General features: G+C 32.4%; 2 protein-coding genes across 7 annotated transcripts; both read right to left on the reverse strand.

Moving 5' to 3' along the window:
- Position 1: 1 nt before the first annotated feature.
- Positions 2-7,993, reverse strand: LOC123708562 (putative sodium-dependent multivitamin transporter). 2 transcript variants are annotated; one of them, XM_045659346.1, is made up of 11 exons: positions 7,686-7,993; positions 6,811-6,983; positions 6,057-6,178; positions 5,191-5,753; positions 4,823-4,919; positions 4,016-4,180; positions 3,307-3,464; positions 2,008-2,212; positions 1,353-1,547; positions 688-852; positions 2-539 (listed from the first exon to the last, which is right to left on the reverse strand). In XM_045659346.1, exons 3-11 carry the CDS (start codon positions 6,171-6,173, stop codon positions 507-509), a joined length of 1,698 nt encoding a protein of 565 aa, XP_045515302.1. In that variant the 5' UTR covers positions 6,174-6,178; positions 6,811-6,983; positions 7,686-7,993; the 3' UTR covers positions 2-506. The 2 variants fall into 2 exon arrangements, with proteins under 2 accessions (XP_045515302.1, XP_045515294.1); XM_045659338.1 differs by having other exon boundaries at positions 6,796-6,983.
- Positions 7,994-8,186: 193 nt separating this feature from the next.
- Positions 8,187-19,646, reverse strand: LOC123707111 (putative sodium-dependent multivitamin transporter). 5 transcript variants are annotated; one of them, XM_045656927.1, is made up of 11 exons: positions 19,210-19,646; positions 16,409-16,534; positions 15,674-16,236; positions 15,333-15,429; positions 15,036-15,200; positions 14,594-14,751; positions 13,936-14,140; positions 13,095-13,283; positions 11,714-11,878; positions 10,200-10,256; positions 8,187-9,777 (listed from the first exon to the last, which is right to left on the reverse strand). In XM_045656927.1, the coding sequence occupies exons 2-10, from the start codon at positions 16,523-16,525 to the stop codon at positions 10,233-10,235; spliced, it is 1,683 nt and encodes a 560-aa protein (XP_045512883.1). In that variant the 5' UTR covers positions 16,526-16,534; positions 19,210-19,646; the 3' UTR covers positions 8,187-9,777; positions 10,200-10,232. The 5 variants fall into 5 exon arrangements, 4 of the variants coding, with proteins under 4 accessions (XP_045512883.1, XP_045512872.1, XP_045512867.1 ...); XM_045656916.1 differs by lacking the exon at positions 10,200-10,256 and having other exon boundaries at positions 16,409-16,531; positions 19,210-19,645; XM_045656911.1 differs by lacking the exon at positions 10,200-10,256 and having other exon boundaries at positions 19,210-19,645.
- Positions 19,647-21,269: the final 1,623 nt, after the last annotated feature.

A 21,269-nucleotide genomic window follows, 5' to 3' on the forward strand; every position in this document is an offset into this window, starting at 1 on the left:
TATATAAACTGTTCATGTCTTAACTACATAAATACTTAATATCTATGACAAATGAATACTGAATACAATAAATTGCATATTTCATGTGAATAGCAAAAATTTCATTTGTTTCGTTTATTTAATTTTTATAATCCAAATTTAAATTTAGAATATTTTAGCAATAACATAAGTGCTTGAATTAAGTGTTAATTTGGTACCCTCACTTAGTACCCTGGAAAAAACTCGCCTAACTTGTGACCAAGGCAGATTTAAAAAGCCAGCTGGGATACTGGACAGGAAATTCAAAACAAATAAATAGATATTCTAGATAAAGGAATGTCGGACAAAGGTGTAGGTTAGAATCACTGTAGATGTAATTGCATTTAATTAAGTACTTTTTCTTATCATTGTTACAATACTGCCCTTCACAGCCATTTTGTGTTACTTAGCAACACAATACACGATCAGATCATAAAATTCTACAAAATCTATTTTAAAAGTCATCGTTTTAAAAATCCTAAAAAAAATTACGATTTATATTCGGCGTTGATGAGGTGTACCTGTAAATAAATTTATTGTGAAATATAACTTATTTTGCTTGTTCATCGTCGTGTATTATATTAAGTTTTTTATCTGTAGGTCTTGGATTCGACTCCCAGCAATGCTATTTTTTCATTAATTAAATGTGCTATAAAAAAATATTTTTACCTCAACGCTCTGGTCTTCTTGGTATTTACGCTTTAACCACTTAGCTAGTGGTGGAGTGAAGAGCTTTGGATCAGGATGGCGCTTTCCTGCTTGATGCCACGGTTGGGGTTGACGCCAGGCCAGCGATATTATAGAACCCACTACGAGAACCCATACGAAGCCAATCTAAAATCAAAAGTTTACACAATAATTAAAAGCCTTTAACTTAAGGAGCGTCTTCACGTTTCATCTGGGACTGTGCTAAATAGAAAAACTAAGCTACGCGAACTACAACCCGATTCCGGCCAATACAGCCCTAGCTGAACGAGATTCCATTAAAAACACATTCAGTATTTGCAACAAACAGAGCAAGAATAGTTTTAAAACGATGATAAAGTTCCCTTTTATGTATCTATATATTTACGTACGAAAATATACGCACTCACTTGTTAATAAAGCTTATGATAGATATGCCATATGCTAGAATGATTTAACATACGGTAATTCAACGTACCCCTAAGTTCTTAATCTGAATTAACATTTTAACTACATTTTTAAAGTAAAATGATTTTTAAACGAACAACTTAAAGGATAGAGGGTATAGTTTAAGTCTAGGTAAAATACTAACGAAACAATCATATCAAAGTGCATTTTGGCGCTGCATTTTTTATACTTAAAAAACTCACCGGACTTGACCACATATATGAGATCCTGTACAAGTAGAAGTATTCACTAGGGTCAACAATAGGTGTTGGTGTGAGTGTCACATTTCCCGGACAATTACCCACATTCACGGGTAATTTTACGAGCGCAGGGCGAGGCCGGCCAAAATTCATCAATAGAGTGAGAGACATACCACTAATTAGAGATAGCGTTACACCCTAAAAATTACATTTGTATGCTTTATTAATTTAGACATTAGACAAATATTCTTAGCAATAGGCGTAATCCGCTATTGTTTATATATTTTATGGCAATGGCATTTACCTAACTACCGTTAGGTGCCATACCAAGAGCAAGAATGCAGAAATCCATATGAAAGCAGTAAAAATGTATTTCATAATTAAATTATTAATATGCTGGGAATGAATTAAATAGATGTGTGGTTATTAAAAGTGAGAGAATAAAAAGGTTCAATCTGAATTCAAAATTATCAGTATTTCTTACAATTCGTTAAAAGTTAAAACTTTAATATATTTATTATTGAACTTAGATAACTTTTGAAATTGTAAACTATTGTTTTTAAAAGTTTTATTCATCTTAATGTCATTCAACAGGTATGAAAAAAATATACATTTGTACAGTCGTTTGTTACTAATTCCTAGTAATCAAGCCTCTTACCATCTCCGTAGCATACGTAGTGAACATTCCAAGAGTAAAAACGCCGAACAATGGCCCACCAACAGCACTGAAAATCGTAAACGCAGCTTGGAGAACGCCTCCCAAATACCCAGCCAAAAAGGCTAGAGCCAGAAACAACAAGCCATATCCGCACGCCGCGATTTTAGTCAACCAAGGTATGTACATGTCATTAATTTTGCACCATCTGAAAAGTATCTTAATAAAAAGTGGAGTCTGCAAGCTTACAATTCATTTCACGAGTATTCATAATTCGCAATTTGAATTTGCAATTTCAACAGCAAAAGAACTACATCGGGTTTTGATCGTTAGATGACGTCGTGAGTTTCTTAGCGAGTAACGATGCCACATAATTGTCCAAAGCAACAATGTTATATACGCAAATATAAATGAGAGGAAGGAGAAGAGGGTCAGGAGGAGACAAAGATATAAAAAAAGAAAGCAATTGATTCTTTCTCCATTTGTCTATCCATTGATAGAGAAATTTGGAAAAAGGTGGAGAAGCCATTTATGGGGTTCCGATTAATGGCACTCAAGGAAGTAGCGAGTACCTAATAAGTAAAACAAAATAAATTTAAATGGTTTATTCTAAACAATTGATTGGAACTAAACAGGCTTTATAAATTAAGTTACACTGAGAAAATACGTGTGATGGTTTTTAACTAAAAAAAATTGAAAGTATTTGAGTTTTCAGTCCTATTTTGTGACGAGAACCGAGTTTTATGCTTTTTGGGAAAGTGACATAGGAGAGCGGTCGGTGACGTCCCCTATGCAACTGGTCAATAAAAATTTCGATAGTAATTACTGTCTATCGTAGATTAGTACCTACATTAAGTACTTATTGTCTGTTTTATTCCCACGTCTACTACATAAAATTCAGTGGTACATCTGTATATGAAACTTCGTTAAAATATTTTAAGGAAAACCACAAATTCATCCTTATCTTTATTATAGATTATAGAATGCCTACATTGTATTTGTGACTACATTTATTCAGCCAAAACGTAAATTGTTTTGTTGACCAAGACTAAGACCAAGTCATGCATAAAAGGAAGGTGTAAATTTGCCTTAAGTATACATTCCGACAAATATATTGGACACAAATAGAAGTAGTTGTTTAGAGGATTTGCTTTGCGTCGGATTTTTTAATACAGTCAATATCATTGTAAAGTAGATAGTGGAAGTGTCAGCTGTAGATTATTCTGGCAACATAGCTCAAACTGTCAAGCTTAAAAGGAAGAAGTAATTCAAGATATTCTGTTTCGAAGGACTAAACTATACCTGCTGACGTAGTCTGTGAGAGTAACAGCAGCTAACGCGTTGCAAGAGGCCGAAATCGTGGAAAGAGAAGCGCTGAAGATTCCCGCCACAAAAAGTCCTGCCAAACCTGGCACTGAGCGCATCGAGTCTACCACGTAGTACGGCATCAGCTGGTCTATCTGTTGGAAATATATATAAATAAAATAAACAACGGTTAATTTTTATTGAGGCTGTAGTAGTAGGAGTATATCATGGGCCCAGATGAAATATTTTCCATAACTCTGAAAGCCAAGAAAAGGATGTCCAATACGACTAGGGTCACAGAATCGACATTTCCACAACCTCGTCAGTGGCTCGGTAAATTTTCATCAAAAACCATATTAGACTACACGACACAGACTACGTGTATATACATAGGGAAAGAATCAGAGTCGAGACTTACAGAAGCCGTATGTCAAAAGTAATACATTTTGACTTTGACATATGAAGTACAAAGGGAGTCAAAATTCAAAGTACACCCTACCAAAGTTGTTTTATATAGCTATTAACTGGCCCTTAACGGAACGAACCATAGAAAAAAATAATATATTCTTTATAAATTTATTTGTATTTACATTTATATATATAATATAAATAAATAGTTCACATCACGTCCTTAACTTTTGTGCTTGTGCGTAATTTTTTTCACACAATGTGAATGAATGGCGATCCTTAATGACGTTCTACTTACAGCTGTGATATATCCAGCAGCATACGGATCACAATCCTTGTACACCGCATATATCGCGAGTCCACTGATACAAGTTACAATACTTAGGATAGACAATACGGGCAAATTCCACCACATACATTGCTGGGAACGGGCCAATGTGCTCACCGTTAACAGACGTTGAATCTGAAATGAATTAGTCAGCAGTTTTCAAAACATTACGATTTCTACTTCAATAAAAAGGAGTTCCACAAGCTTCAATGCTGGCATAGGCAGATATATGATACTTAACTTCGCTGCTTCATAATAACCCTACGTGAACAGGTGTTTTGTAACTTTCAATATCGACGTTTGTTCCCAATTTTAATATTTTAATATCCGTAGCATTTAAGTCGCTATTACGCGATAGTGCGATAACCACGGAGAAAAGATCGTCAGGTATATTATTGTATATCGGAGAAGTTTGTGGAAAATCGTGTTACTTAATATTAACATTATAAACAGAAAAAAAACCTTACATTTACCAATTAAAGTACTTGCATGTAATATAATGAACTTACTTTATTTTTTATGGATACATACCTTTTTTATGATATTTTACGTTTGTATAATAACTTTTGCAGTAGATATAATTTCATTAGAATAAGAACTAACATTTTAAATACTTTATTATTTAGGATGCCTTATAATGCTAGACTAGCCTTTCATTGCATACTTAGTGAAGTGAAACAAGTAGTTATCGGATTGAGAACGAAAAATTCTTATTATCATAGCCTTTATTTTCGGCAAATCACACAAAGTTCCGATTCTACAAATAAATATACTCACTTGCGTATGATTAACAGCATATAAAGATAGATACATAATTAAACCACCAATGATGAGTGACCACCATGTATGGCGTTCTGTCGGATCCAAGCTTACGCTAAAAAAATATTAATTAATTAAATTAGTTATTATAATGCCTATAAGTATAATTATACATTGTAATCATATTAATACGTTGCGTCTATACGCAATTTGCAACGTAAATAGATTTTATTCCAGGCAACTTATATTTTGTAGGGCAATGCTTACAGAACCGAATTCATTTTGAGATGAACTTGACGTAATATAAGTAACGAGTAAGGATAAGAGACAAATAACACAGATTACAAATAAGGAGTAGTTTTTAATTGTAATTAAATGTTACTCACTGTGAAAAATCCAAACGCCCGCCTTCCTTGGCTGCTGCAAATATATTTCCCAAACCTCCAACTTGTATGGATGCAAATACTAACACGCTGACCACAGATGCAAACATCAGAAACGATTGCAGCAAATCCGTAAAGAGAACAGCCTTCATACCTCCTATAGTCGAATAAAACGTGCATACAAGTCCCACCACTAGTATTGAGATTACTCTATCCAGACCCGTCACTGATTCTAGAACAATCGCTGGTGCATACAACACAACTCCATTATAAAGTATCATCTGAAGTGTGTACGTTAAAGACGCCAACGTGCGTATACGCGGGCCAAATCTTAATTCCAAATATTCGTAAGTACTTGTCTTCTGCAAGCCGAAGAACACCGGCAAATAATATCTAGAAGCTATCGGAGTAGCCAAAAAGTAAGATATGTTTATAACAACAAATTGCATGCCATTATAGTAATTTTCAGACGATATCCCTAATAGGGTAATGGCTGATACAAATGATGCCATCAATGATACAGCGACTGGAAATACTGACATATTACGATTGGCCATGAGGTATTCCTGAAACAATTAATTCAGTGTTAGTTATTCAGTAATAGTTACGTTGTGTTTTGACCTTTAAACTTGACAGACAATACCCTATTGTGATATGATTTAGGATTACGTGAAAATCTAGTATTAATCTAATATAATCTATGGTGAAAGCTTTAAAATATACCACCGACATTGCAGGGCCACAGATGACACAGAAGTTGGTGGTATTTTGGTGGATTGACAAGCAGCATAGGACCTACGTCTGGTAACTGAGGGTAACATTGAGACTATAACTATGAACCCCGAAGTCTATAACATAAAACTGCATACCTCGTTTGTTTTCTGCTTGCCTCCACTAAATCTAAAATATATACCAATGCCGATGGACGTAATCATAGTCAATGTCATAATGACAAAGTCCCAAGGCCCAAACACCATTCGCGTCATCTTATCTAAAATATACAAAATGATTGATAAAAAAAGAAAAATGAACGTATGTGTGTAGTGGCCATATAGAAATTAAGAATTTACTAACATGTATAGATGGAAATGTTACTAATTAACAAATTGAATCATGACTATATCGTAAGAGATAAGTAATAAATAAAACATCTAAAAAATACGTAATTCAATTCATCGTAAATCTCTAATTACGCATTTTACAATCATGCTTATAAGTCCTTGTGAATTGTGACCAGCATTACATTGACTAAAACTATTTCGTTGCACCAAAACACAAAATCTATGAAATATGATTGTTTAATCACACAGTGAACATAATTGGAGAACAATTGGTGGCTACATCATCATTACATACTTATCAATCCCTTAGGCCGTATCCCGTTCACTCAAACAAAATGAAAATATTCAGTAATTAGGTAGATACTAATTTTAAATATATTTATCTTTTACTGAAATTGCCGCTTTCGTGTTCTGACTTTTTTTATTCCATTTTTCGATGAAGACGATATTAGGATTAGAATATATGTTATTCCGGAAAGGAAAACAAAAATGAATGCATGAAATTATAAATTTTTATGAACCTTAATATATGGATCAAGATAAGTACCTTAAGATTAAGTACCTTAGTTTTATTTAAAAGGTATCTTTTCCGATTGCTTTGTAATTTTTTTATTGTCCTTCACGTTCAGACCAGCATAATTTTCTTGGAAATCCGTCCTATTGGACTTTGTGCTCCTTATCGTATTTGGGTTCGTCAATTTCAAAGGTTGAAGTCATCATTTAGAATTAATTGAACTAAAAGAAAGATAATATATAAAGAGGATTTTTTAGCTGTTGATTTCGACAAAACATACTTAACTCATAAGATCACAAGGCACATGTTTGATAACAATCGTCATTCGAAAGTACGGAACGAAATATAAGCAAATAACAGTATTGTCTAACGGGTTGATTTTATTTTTGTGTACAGTACGGAGCGTTTAGTCTAAACATTTTTCACACTGTATAAGCAAAATTAACGGTGCGGGCAATTATAACAAGCGGCAGAATAACCATAGCCGAAATGTTCAAGAACATAGGTCACCTCCAAAATATTATAGGTTATCCATCCATAATATTATTCATATAAACTCCTTATTTTACAGACTGTTATGGGTAAAACAATATGTATGATTACCAAAAGAGATGTATCTAAATAAACATATTATTATATGTATGTCAGGCATAAATGTACATTACAAGTAGTTAATATACACTACGAGTTTTCTATGAGTAATTGTTACCAATCAACTGTAATAAAAGTTACAATTAATTTTTACAGCAAAATTCTAACACGAAATCTTATAGGCATCAATATATTTAAATCTTCGCGCCATATTAAATATCATTATGTATTTTCATAAATGCAAAGGTGATTAAAGTTTGTAAAGGAGACACATTATTTAATTATTAATTTGTAATTTATCTAGAAAATAATATAAAAATATTAATCCTTACTAATTTCTGGGGTTTCATAAACTTCGACGGCAATTTGTCACATAAGACAGCTGACTGATCAAAGGTTAAAATTCTGTAGTCTATACTTCGTTCCACGTTGGTTTAACGTTAGTTCATAGTTGTGCAATATTTTAAATACGGAAAAATTTTCTAATATAAATGTAACCACACTTTATGATACAAATTAACAGTTATCATAACTTAATATTTTATCTTATTTCGAATTAATTTGCACGGAACACGTCCAATCTATTGATTATATCGAGTGCGAACTGCGAAACAAGAGGCCATTCCCGTCAGTCGACATCGTACGATACGTTTTTTTAGGTTATGCAGACGCCCGTCGCCCGGTGTTGTATAATAAGTAGATATATATACTAACCTTGTACTTTGTAGTAATTTCAACTCGAATACTCGAAAGGAGATGTAATATGGGAATTTCATTCATTCTAATTTGTTAGGCGGGTTTGATAAATTAAAAATAAAACCAACATATATTATAAATAAATTGTATTGTCACAAACCCCCTAATAGTACATTTATAATCGCTTTTAAGTAGTGCCAACAACAGCAATAACACTGTAATAATAAATTAAGTATTACCTTTTACACATTTTCATTAAGATAACTAAATAGGTACATGGAAAAAAAACTTTTAAATACTGGAGTAAACTACAATAATAATTAAGAAACGTCAGAAATAATTAGAGATATTGTAAGAATTATTGTCTTTAATAATTATAATGTTTATAATATAAGTAGATACAAAATAGTATTTAATTTATCAAATAATACATTTTGATACACATTATTTAAAATCTGTATAGCAATAATCTAATGGCTGTATTTTCTTTACATGCACCTACAAAACACAACATTTCACCATAGGAACTAAAAACCAACAAATATTCAAGTAAATTATATATTTATGTACATTTGAGCTACCTGTGAAAAGTTAATAAAAATACATTTTAAATGTCTGGAACATGACATTATTCAAAAACTCAATATTACATTTATTAATTAAAGCTAATGATAAAAATAGTTCAGTATATGGCTATGCGTATATTTATGGTAATACAGTTAAAAAAATCAAACGTCGGTTCATTCACCGCTCAAAGTTCACGAACCTATAAACTTGACCTTGTGCCATAAGTCGGCGAGTGTATTTTAAATATGAGTTTTAGGAACGGAATGGTGATTAAGTCATATGACTTATATGTAAAATGGAAAAGAACGCCAGTACTTATAACAAATTTGATTTATCAATTACATCGATAGCAAACTTTTATAGTTTGCTATCTTTTTAAACAAATTAACGACATTGGGTCGACCTCACGTCAATAACAGAATACTTTAATATATATTTTATTACTATGTAAACTTACATAAAATAGCCAACGTAACTGAGTATATGCTAAGCACTAGTTCTGATTATCTAGACATTGTAATGTAAAGTCCATGGTGATTGATATGTTTTACACATTTTCGTCAAATGAAGGAAGCACAAATTGAAGCTTAAGGCACGCACTTGTGTCTGTATAATTAATTATATAACTCGTAAATTTAAAAACAAATTTTACCTACTTTCCACATAGGTACCACATTTTTTAAGTACAATACAAATTCACTCACACACTAAAAACTAAATCAATCTGATTACACTGCTTTACCTATAGCACTTAAAGTATACGTAGTTCTTTAGATAAAAAGTATCTCTGACCATTTGTATTATTGAAGACAAATTAGTGTTAGTACAGCGTGATAAATCTGATTTATTTTAAGAGCGCCATCTACCGGATTAAATATTTTAGGGCTTCCGCAAAAACAAAAATCATTAAAAACGTTCGTGTATGTAACATGAATAAAAAATATATTTTTCTGTGTTCACTTATCTATACATTTATAATGTAAAGGCAGTGTTTAACTTAAACTTTCCATAGAATACTGCAACTTTGCCTGTTTTGACGGTTCTAGAATTGCTTTTTGATTTATCTCATTATTTTCAATTGTATATTTTTGTCTTAATTAAAACATCATTAGAAGAAAAGATATGTTATTTGAAGTCACCGTCTTGTTTCAATAATTCACACTGTAAAATAAATATATTTCGTAAATAGCATAGTTTTGTATAACTTAATATAATCGATTTGAATTCTTAATCATGAATACTTCTCTAGAAAGTCTTACATTAAGTGAAAAATTTAAGGATTAATATAAACTTTTGAATGCCTTTTACATTATTTGAACGTAAGCAATAACTTATTAAATAATTTATTCATATAAATCAGTGCTTACAAAAACCCGTAAAGGACGTAATATTTTTTTTAAATTAATAGAATTTATTTTTAATTCTACATTACCCCAATTAATCGTGATTTAACCCGCCTTATCGCTAATGTGTGATTCCCATAAATAACAGTCTCGAATCGTAAATTAGTAAAGAATTTTTCCAAGCCCGTGACAATCTGTTTCCCCAAATAATAGTAGACTTAAAATATCGAAATAGTTTACCTCGTCTAAGTCCCTTGGTCAGAAATTTCTTGATTATAATACCACACCAGTGTCAATCTAGAAAATAAACTATTCATGCGTGCGCAATTATAAAACTACCAGCCAACTGTTATCGCGCACGTAACTTGGCAAGATCTGTTGGTAAAGTTTGTAGTTGTTTTTTTCAGCCATTCTTCTAAAAGGCTTATTATCCTTTTAGTTGTAATTAACGAATGTCAAACAATTTTTCAATAGTTTTAAGTGTTCCGGACTACATTTTGAAACACGATTTTTAGACATCGGGGATAAAAATCTACTTCACAACGACTCTTGCCAAATTACGTGGTACAAGCTAAGAACTTTTTTCAAGCATAAGCCGTCTCTAGATCTGCCTACCCTAGTAAAAGTTAGTAAAAATATATTCGGTCCTATCCGGTCAAAGAGACTAAATATGTGTATTTGAACAAAACATTTGAATATCGGTAATGTATAGGACCGTTATAAAAAGTTATAGCACATTTTTGTCTTTGGGGTTTTACTTTTTAGTAAATTTAAATTTAAGTTATACATATACAAACGTGTATCGGTGAGCACAACTTCTTTAAAGTGCTTCTTAAAATTTACAAGTGAATGAAAAAATCAATCAATTCTTGTAATTTGAGCGTTTCATCAATAAGCAATAAAAAATTGCTTACAACTTTCGATTGTTCAAACAATTTCGTAACATTTGTGTTTTTTTGAGTTTTAAGGAATTTACTTTTTTAAATGATATCATGAACTAAATTATTGCTAAATGACAATTTACGATGACGTCACAAACTATTCCCGCCGCTTACGATACATACAACTTCTCAAACTTAGCAACACGGCTCTTCTGGCGGACGAGTCAGTGGTACGACCGATCCCGCGATAAGCGAAAAACACATTTTCTCCACAACCATTCTTATATATAATATTAAAACTAAAAATATATTGCAAGATTTAAGAGAATTAAAATATGCTTTGAAAGTTACCTACTAATATAATACTTATTGTCCATATTGTAACACGACACTAACATAATAGACTTCTGATTATTTGATTAAATACATAATTTATTAAAAATTTAGTGATCATACCATTAGCAGGACTCGGTGAACTATGGTGTCTACTTAAAATGCATAACATTCAAATTATATAGAACTCTTTAGACGTCTTCGTAGTACTCCGCGAAAGATTTTTGTAATTGAATACTCGTGAGACTCGACACTTTTTAAAGTATTCTTATGATATTTTAATCGAAATCTTATTTAATGAGGTTAAATATATTACAGCAATATATCGCGTTATTAACCATTCCAAGATAAGTTAGCTCATGCTGAAGTTGAAAAGGTTGAGCAATATTAATATTAGCGTATAGTCCCCAAACAAAAGAATGATAAAATTACCAAATAAATCATAAGAAATCCCGCTTTACAAGGTTAATAGCGTTTTAAGATGTATTTAGAATTAATTAAAGCTTAAATAAGCGTCTCATAGCACCCAGTCTACTCTACCTGAACCTCTTCTTTAATTTGATATTTCCTCCTCAGCCAGTTGGCGAGTGGAGGAGTGAAAAGTTTGGGATCAGGATGGCGCTTTCCCGCTCGCATCCAGGGTTGAGGCTGACGCCATACAAGCGATATTATAGAGCCCACTATGAAGACCCATAAAAATCCTAACTGTAAAAAAACATATTTATGTAAAAGCTTGATCCATCCAAATTATAATCGTATCATTTATTTATACCTAAAAACGTCAATAATATACATTTGTTTTAAAAAAAATGTATGCTTTTACATTTCCTGCCACATCTCGAATCAAGGGCATAGTACGGATGTGAACAACAGGCGTTTAACACTGCTTATAACTATCAAATTATTTACCTACTGTAACCAAAAGAGATAGAAGTTTGTAAAGATAAAACAACCACTTGAGAAGCATTCTGCTGTGGTATGATAATGATGTCAATTTATCTTATCAGCGAAATGTACTCCAACTACAAACGTATTGCACCTACACCCACAGTATCTTTGTTGTCCCGATTCATAAATTTATTTTTTAATTTGATTTTAATTTTTCTCCTACGTCTACCGGAGTTAGCGGACAATTTGCGAGTCAATTAACTTAAAATATCTTACTTGTCGTAACTTTCAAAAAAACACCAAACAAAAAATGACCAATTTCTTATTAAATTTTAATTACATAGTTTGATGAAATTCTCTAGAACCGCGATGAGATACAAGGTTCAAGTAAATGCGAATCTCCAGATTCCATTGTCGTATGACGTCACGAACACGATCTTATCACACCAAGTACGTTAGTGATTTTGAACTTTTATTTGACACGCAACTTCATTCAAAATCGTTATCTCGCTTTTTTATGCAATCTTAAATATGACAAATAATAAAAAATGTTTTTACTTTAAATGCAATATAGTTAGAGATGGCTTGGATGCCTTTTTATAGTCCAGTGGGCCATTATGGGTCTTTTAAAAGTTTTTTATATAATCAAGGAAGGGAGTGAAAGGAGGAGAAGCCCTGCACTCTTCTGGCACAGTTTCCTTTCCTTCGCTCTCTGAAGAAGTGTTTACTTGCACATAGCAGAATTCAAAATTCGAAATCATCTTAGGCCAAGGCTAGTTTTTTTTATTTTATTTTACAGAACTATACAATCTAAATCATGGTACATTTAAAAATCACTGTAGTAATGTAGTCATGTAAGGAACGCGGCTATAGATGTTGTTTGCTATCGAAGTACAGAGCCAAACTTGCGTAACAGCTCGGGTCTGTACGTCATGCTCAACTCGTTGTTTGTCCTCTCAAAAGAAAGAATATTACAAGCCAAAACCCGAAAATTATCAAAGTATAAGAAAACTTAAAGATATACAATACTTACCGGACTATTCCACATATAAGATAATTTGTACAGGTAGAAATAATCTGTGTTTGACGTCATCGCCAGGGGTGCAGTGAAATTTGTGCAGCCGTCAACGTTAAGGGGTAGCTTGACAGGTGATGGCCGCGGTCCCCCAAAACTAGTCCATAAGGTCATTGAGAGTCCGCTTATTAAAGCTACCGATGTGCCCTTGAAAAATATTATTATGGTGTAACCATATGTACTCCATAAAATGGTTCAAGGCTCACAATTTTGCTGGACATTGAACTTAGGCTTATAAGTAGTAACCAACTTGCTGGCCAATTAATCGAATTTGATATTTATAAACACTTCAGTCATATGAAACAAATCAAGAAGACATTTCACTTTTCCCAAAACTTATAACAAGAATTGATTTTCATTCAACCATGGGTCAATATCTGAATTATTTTATGTAAATTATTGACGTCTACTAATTCGTTATAAGCTGTATTTTATAGCTAACATGCGTATTTAACAAATATAAAGCAATATTATATGGTAATATTTGATAAAGTTTAATAAGAACAAGCAAGCCTATTAGTCTCAATTAACGGGTTGACAGGCCTCGACTACGAAATAAATATGTCAAGATATCAACGTTATTGAATGTCCATATCTGCGAAACGATTCCAATATAACAATTGCTTCGTTGTTACAAATATTTATGCCTAGAAGAGTAGGAATCTGAAGTAAAATGATTTTCTTACTTTTTATTAATGAGAATTACAAGATTTATTTTAAAATAAATCTTGTAATGATAAGACCTGGAATGGCAACGCGACATATTATATAACATCGTTTGCGCGTGTGAATAACTTACCATTTCAGTAGCGTACGTTGTGAACATCCCCAAAGTAAATACTCCAAATAAGGGTCCACCCACAGCCCCAAATATCGTAAGAGCTGCTTGCAGCACTCCACCCAAATATTGAGCCAAAAATGCCAGCACTAAGAACACTAAACCATATGCAAATGCAGCCAGTTTCGTCAGCCATATTATGTATTCTTCCTTTATTTTACACCACCTATAAAATTGTATAAAATAAATAAACCAATGGTGCTACAACCTTTTTAGGGCTGGGCCTTTTTAGATTTCTGTATCTGTATCATGATCACTTGTTAATCAAATGGCCAAGCAGGTGATCAGCCTTGTGCTTGACGCATGCCGTCGACTTTTTGGGTCTAAGGTAAGCCGGTTTCCTCACGATGTTTTCCTTCACCGTTCGAGCGAATGTTAAATGCGCACATAGAAAGAAAGTCCATTTGTGCACAGCCGGGGATAGAACCTACGACCTCAGGGATCAGAGTCACACACTGAAGCCACTGCTCGTAAAAATGTAAAATCTCCTAAAATTGTTAACGTAAAGATATTCGTAAGTAGAGCAAATTTTTTCTGTTCTTGTAGTATTTATAGGTTCTGGAAATCCTTGCGAATACCTGAAAGAAGTCGTGAATAAAGCTCTACTAAGTTCTTATACCTGTTAACGTAGTCTGTGAGAGTGACTGCAGCGAGCGCGTTGCAAGAGGCGGAAATGGTGGAAAGAGAAGCGCTGAAGATTCCCGCCACGAAAAGTCCTGCCAGACCTGGCACTGAGCGCATCGCGTCTACCACGTAGTACGGCATCAGCTGGTCTATCTGTTGCGAAAAGTCATCCTAATTACGATTTCAGCTCAATCTTATTGTTAATTATACGAGTTTTTAAATTTACTCAAAGTTGCTTCTAATTCACTCATATAAAATAACAAAACATATACATCCCTGAGTTACGTATATAACTCTAATTATTTTTCAAATTATATTGAATAATAGTCCAGCTGTGGAAACTCAGGACAGACCGCCGTATTTAAAAGACTATGCCGTATATGTACAATGTTTTGATATTTTGTCAGCAGCCTCTTGTGGGCTACCTAAAAACGTACTGCTGATATCTTCTTAGATACGAACGGATCGCAGTCCTTGTAGACTGCATACATCGCCAACCCACTTAAGCAAGTAACGAAACTTAATAGCACTGTGACGGGCCAGCTCCACAATAGACATTTCTGAGATTTTTCCACAGTACTAACAGTCATAAGGCGCTGCACCTATAATGCAAACATCGATATTATTATGTGTTTTACATCTCCTGTATGGTCAAATTTTAACTAAAATTATTATAAAAAAACCTATGAAGATACAGATAGCATGTTCGAATGCGTTACTAGACTGATTCTTACCTGAGTATGATTAACTGCATACAGGGAGAGATATGTAAAAAAACCACCAATACCAAGTGACCATATTGTATGTCTTTCTGTTGGATCAGGACTTATACTGAAAAAATTGTTTTTTTAAAGCAATGTATTCTTACCCATTAGTACATTTTACATAGAAAGTAGTTTTACTGAGTCTAGCAATTAATGCAGTCGTAAAAATGTTTCTGCGTTATCGTAGAGACACATTAAGCTTGAAAAAGCAATTATATCAGAAAATACAATTTTCACTTTTCGTTACACGTGTTTCTGATATTTTATAATACATGCAAGGCCTATATATCTCTAAGGCTCATTAATCTTACTTCGAGAAGTCAAGCCTGCCTCCTTCCTTGGCGATAGAAAATATATTGCCGAATCCCCCCATTTGAATCGCGGCAAATATTGGTATAGTTGTAACAGCAGCGAACATTAAAAACATTTGCAATAGATCCGTAAATAACACTGCTTTCATTCCACCTAAAGACGAATAAAATGTACAGGCAAGTCCAACCACTAAAATAGAAATAAGCCGGTCCAACCCTGTCACCGCTTCCAAAGCGATCGCTGGGGCATACAGAACAATGCCATTGTAAAGTATCATTTGCAGTGTGTAGGTAAGCGATGTCAACATCCGGATATTCGGCCCAAAACGCAATTCCAAATATTCATACGTGCTTGTTTTTTGTAGACCAAAAAACACTGGAAGGTAGAAATAGGCTGCTATAGGAGTCGCAATGCCATAGGCTATGTTCACAATAAAAAAAATCATGCCGTGGTAATAGTTCTCCGCTGACACTCCCATGAGGGTGATAGCTGACATGAATGATGCTACCAGGGAGACCGCCACGGGAAATATTGACATGTTCCTATCGGCTAGAAGATATTCCTGAAATAATAATAGCTATTTAATAAATAAAACGAATTTTTTTAATTAAATTTAACCACAGTTGTATAAAGTTTCGTATTGTATTGACAGTTTATAATGGAACAGTTATATTAAATTGTGGTGGTGTATACTGTTACCTACATGTGATACGGTATAAAAAAGCAAGAAATACCTCATTTGTTTTTTGTTTTCCGCCGCTGAATCGAAAATATATGCCAATAAGTACCGATAACACCATAGTGGCAACCATTATAATATAGTCCCATACTCCAAAAACTGATTGCACCATCTTGTCCTGCTGAAAACAATATAAAAACTGGATCTCTTAAATATTTATTTCTGGCTATAAATGTAGACAAGACAACATATCTGCAATCGTTATATATTCTTAACAATAAAACGTATAGCTAAGGCTTATATTGACAGTACGAGATAAGTTTATAAGATTACATTCTGAACGAAGATGATTTAATATGCAAATTCCGCGATCGCGGCCTTACGCGTCTCCTTAGACGATAATGTTTTTTTTAACATGTCATACTTTGCATATTAATATAATATTAAACAATATCTATAGATTTTTGACATCTCTTTTCTTCTTTCTTCTTCTTAAGGTTCTTAAGTTTTTTGATAAGCAATTCATAAATCTAACTGTAGAGGGCGTCAGTAGATCATACATTGGGTTTGGTATCTAACACCATATTCTCCAGATGCAACCCAGTGACTTTTTCCTATTTTCAGACCGAAAGATTCTCTGAATAGAAATTTTGCGCTGATGAAGAGGTAATCGCCGAACCTGAAGCCTTTTTTGAGACTGAAGACAAATCGTACTATAAAAATGGTATCAAAATTTTTATGACCGCTATACTCATTGTACCGAAGGCAACTATATTGAATAATCAAATGAAATTCTATCAGAAGAAGATTTTTCTATGTTAGCCTGCAAACATTTCAGTCCACCTAATATTTATCAAGTAAATAAACGAAACGACATATGGCTTCGCTTGAATGCGATTGGTCTTGACTCTAGTCCTGTTGAGCGATCTTAGTAATTCGTATAATAAGTTTCCATACATTTTGACTGACTATGAACAATAACAATCCATCGAACAATTCTTATTTAATTCACAAAAGGCTTAAATTTTAATTAGTTTTTTCAATAAATATACGTCTTTTGATTTTTTTATTTACGTTTAGACTTTTTTTACAATTTTAAACAGAGCCGTCGCACAATTAATCAAGTTCTTTTTGGCAAAAATAAATGATATTAGAAAAGCACTTTGATACCAAGTAAAAACTCCAGCGAAACTGTAAACTTTTTTCTGTAGGGTTTTTGTAGACTATTTTCAATTTTACTTTTAAACATATTGCGGTCGGTTTTTCAATCTATATATGTAAATAAGATCTTACGTAAGTGAATTCTACCAAACACTAGACCATTTCGTCATAATTTACTGTGTCATCTATTATTGAAATTACAATGAATGTTATAATTTACTTTTCAGTTATTACAAAACAAAATTGTATATGTAACATATAAATTGTAATAATTATAGCAAAAATATGGCCTATTAATTTTTATTAAATTAAGCAATGGCACTACAGCCTAAGCGGTCTTGGGCAGTGATGTTTTTAATGGTTTCGTGATAAAGTTTTTCATAGCAGATTATAAATGTTCAGTGCTAAGCGTCCATTTTCAGATCTAAGGCAAGTCGAGTTCCTTAAGATGGTTTTCCTTCACCGTACGAGCAAGTGTTCTTTGCGCACATAATCCTTAGACCTCATCTTTAAAAAGCGCATGCTGTAATATTACACAGGCTCCGACATGAGGTGCTACTAAACTCACATTTCAGTATATAATTGTATTAAAATAACATGTAGTTTAGTTATCTTAATTTCATAATCTAAAGAATATTTATTACTACATTATAAAGAAAATAGGCGTTATAAACGTTTATCTTTATAATTTTAATGACATACTTTAATAGTCCAAATTTTCTGTTAAAACAAAAGGAATACGAAAAAAATATAACGTATACATATGTATTCATATCTGGAGTGCGTAATGTATGCCGAAATTAGTTCTCGTGTTCACACATTCGACTTAATTAAATAAATTAGTTTAATACATTTTGTTTACCCGTCTTTAAGGCTGTAACTAGAGCAAGGATGAGATTTAAGTCATTGACATTACGTCATTAAAACCGTATAGGAATGGTGTGTACGAAAGACATCATTCCTATGTATGTAGTATTATGTGAGTATTTAATTTTTAAAAAAGAAATATATATAAAAAAGTAGGAACCTAGTATAAGCAATTATGATGTGGGATTTTTAGGATTTCTGAAACTGAATAAAAAAGATTATAAATCTACGGTTAAACCGTTAATATGAAGGATAAGTTTCTACCGTTTGTTTCGATGGAACAGTTATAAATATATATTTAATAAACAAACATCACATTAATATATTACAACTATATGAAATAACACAACCTTTTAAGCATTTAGTACAATTAGATTATAGGTCATGGGAACCATCAATGTTTAGTTCATTACTACAAGATAACTATACGCGTCTTAAATTACACAAAAAACATTAAAACGATAGGTCTGATAAAGATATTATCTACGAAATAATAAAATGTATTTTATAATTTTCTTAAAAAATGTTTACGTAATTTAGGAATTACGTAAATTGACATAAATACGTTTAATTGACAATAACAATAGATTTTACCTACTTGTTTAATAGGATACCTTTATACAAAAAACATTCATATTACCTAGATTATCAGGTCTAAGAAACAATAACATGACGTAGGTACTCAATTATCCTTTAATTAATGATACAATAAGAAGCACCACCTAAAGGAATCTTCGTAAAAATATATATCTTGGATTATTGAAGTAACTATTTTTTAGTAAATACTATTATTTTAAATAAAACGAACAATAAACCAATAATACTTACAATACTTGAATGCTGTCTGATTTCTTGATCCCTTATTACATTTAATAAAGAGTAATTATTGTCTTGATTATTTTGTTTAAACTCTAGTTTTAGTAATTAATTTTCGATCAGCGGCTGCCAGTTTTAAGAGATCAATAACTATACAATTTATATATCACGGGCATTTGTCTGTTATACTGTATTCATTTATGTAAAATACAATTTTAACAAATAAAATTTAACACACAATTTAAATAATATGAATGCTGCTATCGCGCGATACACACGTCAATGTAAATGACATTCCATTCGCGGAATGCACAGAATACAGATATAGCTATGGCGGAAGAAAATAAAATTACTTATTTAGTTTGTTTATCATGAAAATTAAAGCTATCAATAATTTAGGTTAAGAGAATTTATTCCCGTACGCACATTGGACACTTCAACAGTTCATTTCTAATTCACTAATCAATTGCCATCCCTTGATTTGACAGATGGAATTTTACCAATAACAATGGATACGATTAGACGGACAGTCATCCGATTTCACGTCAGCATTGAAAGCGCTGAGATATTACTGAATATAATATAACTGTTTTATTCGGGTTTTGATCTGATATAAAATATTTATGATTTAAATTAAGCTATAGAATTTTGAAATTTATACCAAATATGTTTAAAACAAATAAAAATACGAAAAAAGTATTTACAAATAAAACCACGCTACCTTAAGCGCTATAAATACTAAAAGCGTTATTCTCGTACAACTTGTCATGTGAAGTAACCAAGTTTATGATTTTGAGCGACTGTAATTTATTTGTAATCTTTTATGCTCAAATAATAAATATTTTAATTTTAACAATTAGTAACATATTACTTGCCATGCAAAACATACTTATAAAGTAAACCTTACAACATAAATAAGTGCCATCTATTGAGAAGTATAAGTATTTCTGTAACTTTAAGCTGTATTGTTGGTGCGTATATATACTATAATATGTTTGAGAAATTAAGTTTTGTTTCAATTTGTCTGTCATAAGAGGGACGACTGGATATGTATTGTACATAGTTCTACCGGAATCTCTTGGTAAATTGGGAAATAAAAGTGTGTGTACATGAATGATATATAATTGAATGATCTTGATGCTTTTTTTTGTCTTTAGTATGATGAAGTATATTAGTTATTTGTATGAAGAATGTTGTACATCGGGTTTGTAAGATAGGAAAATATGTTACGAAAAATAAATCAATCGTGAATTACTTAATGTTCTCATGTGATTCAGGATGTTTCGCCATCGTTTACTATTAGAGATCATCCTGCTGCACTCATTGAGTGAACCTCCAATACAGTAGTCAGTCCAATTAGTAATTGTAGAAATTACCATCAGGCTTTAAGCTAGAACTCATTGGCAATGGTGCCTGTACTTAGGTTTTTTTTTTTTCTTTTTGTTAAATAATTATTTTAGTCTCAGTGGTTTTTTTAATGTATAGTGAGGCTTATAAAATAAACAAAAAATGATACACAGAAGGGTGAAGGTACCACTGTAATATGGCTAACATTAATAATTTTTTTTAAAAATCTGTATTACATACAGAGTAAAATACTAAAATAAAATATACAAAAAAACAAAATGTGAAAACCTAATCTGGGTTGAATTCCTTAAGGCAATTTAAAACGATATGAGTCATCAACTGAATAAGTGTTGGCTTGGCTCCTTCTTTAACTTCCTTAAAATTTCTTCTGTACAAACATTACCTGTCCACATCGTATCCCTAACTTTCGTACTAACTGACATGAGACTGATCTTAAATTATCGTGATTTGTTTGAGTGCGTCTACCGATGATTGTGAATCAGTAGGAATGAGCGAGTGCGTTATTTTATTTTTGTGGATGTAGAATACTGCTTGGAGGATTGCGAACAGCTCAGCTTGAAAGTGCTGTTTAATTTAAACAGTTTTGTAAATTTGTGTGCCTGCGCGTAGGGTGGAAAGACAACATATGCCTCGCCGACAGAGCCTTCGTTTTGTTTGCTGCCGTCCGTATATACTGTATGTGTATGATGTGTTTAGTTGGTATT

Source organism: Pieris brassicae, chromosome 1 (genome assembly GCF_905147105.1).
Source record: "Pieris brassicae chromosome 1, ilPieBrab1.1, whole genome shotgun sequence".
NCBI lineage: Eukaryota > Metazoa > Arthropoda > Insecta > Lepidoptera > Pieridae > Pieris > Pieris brassicae.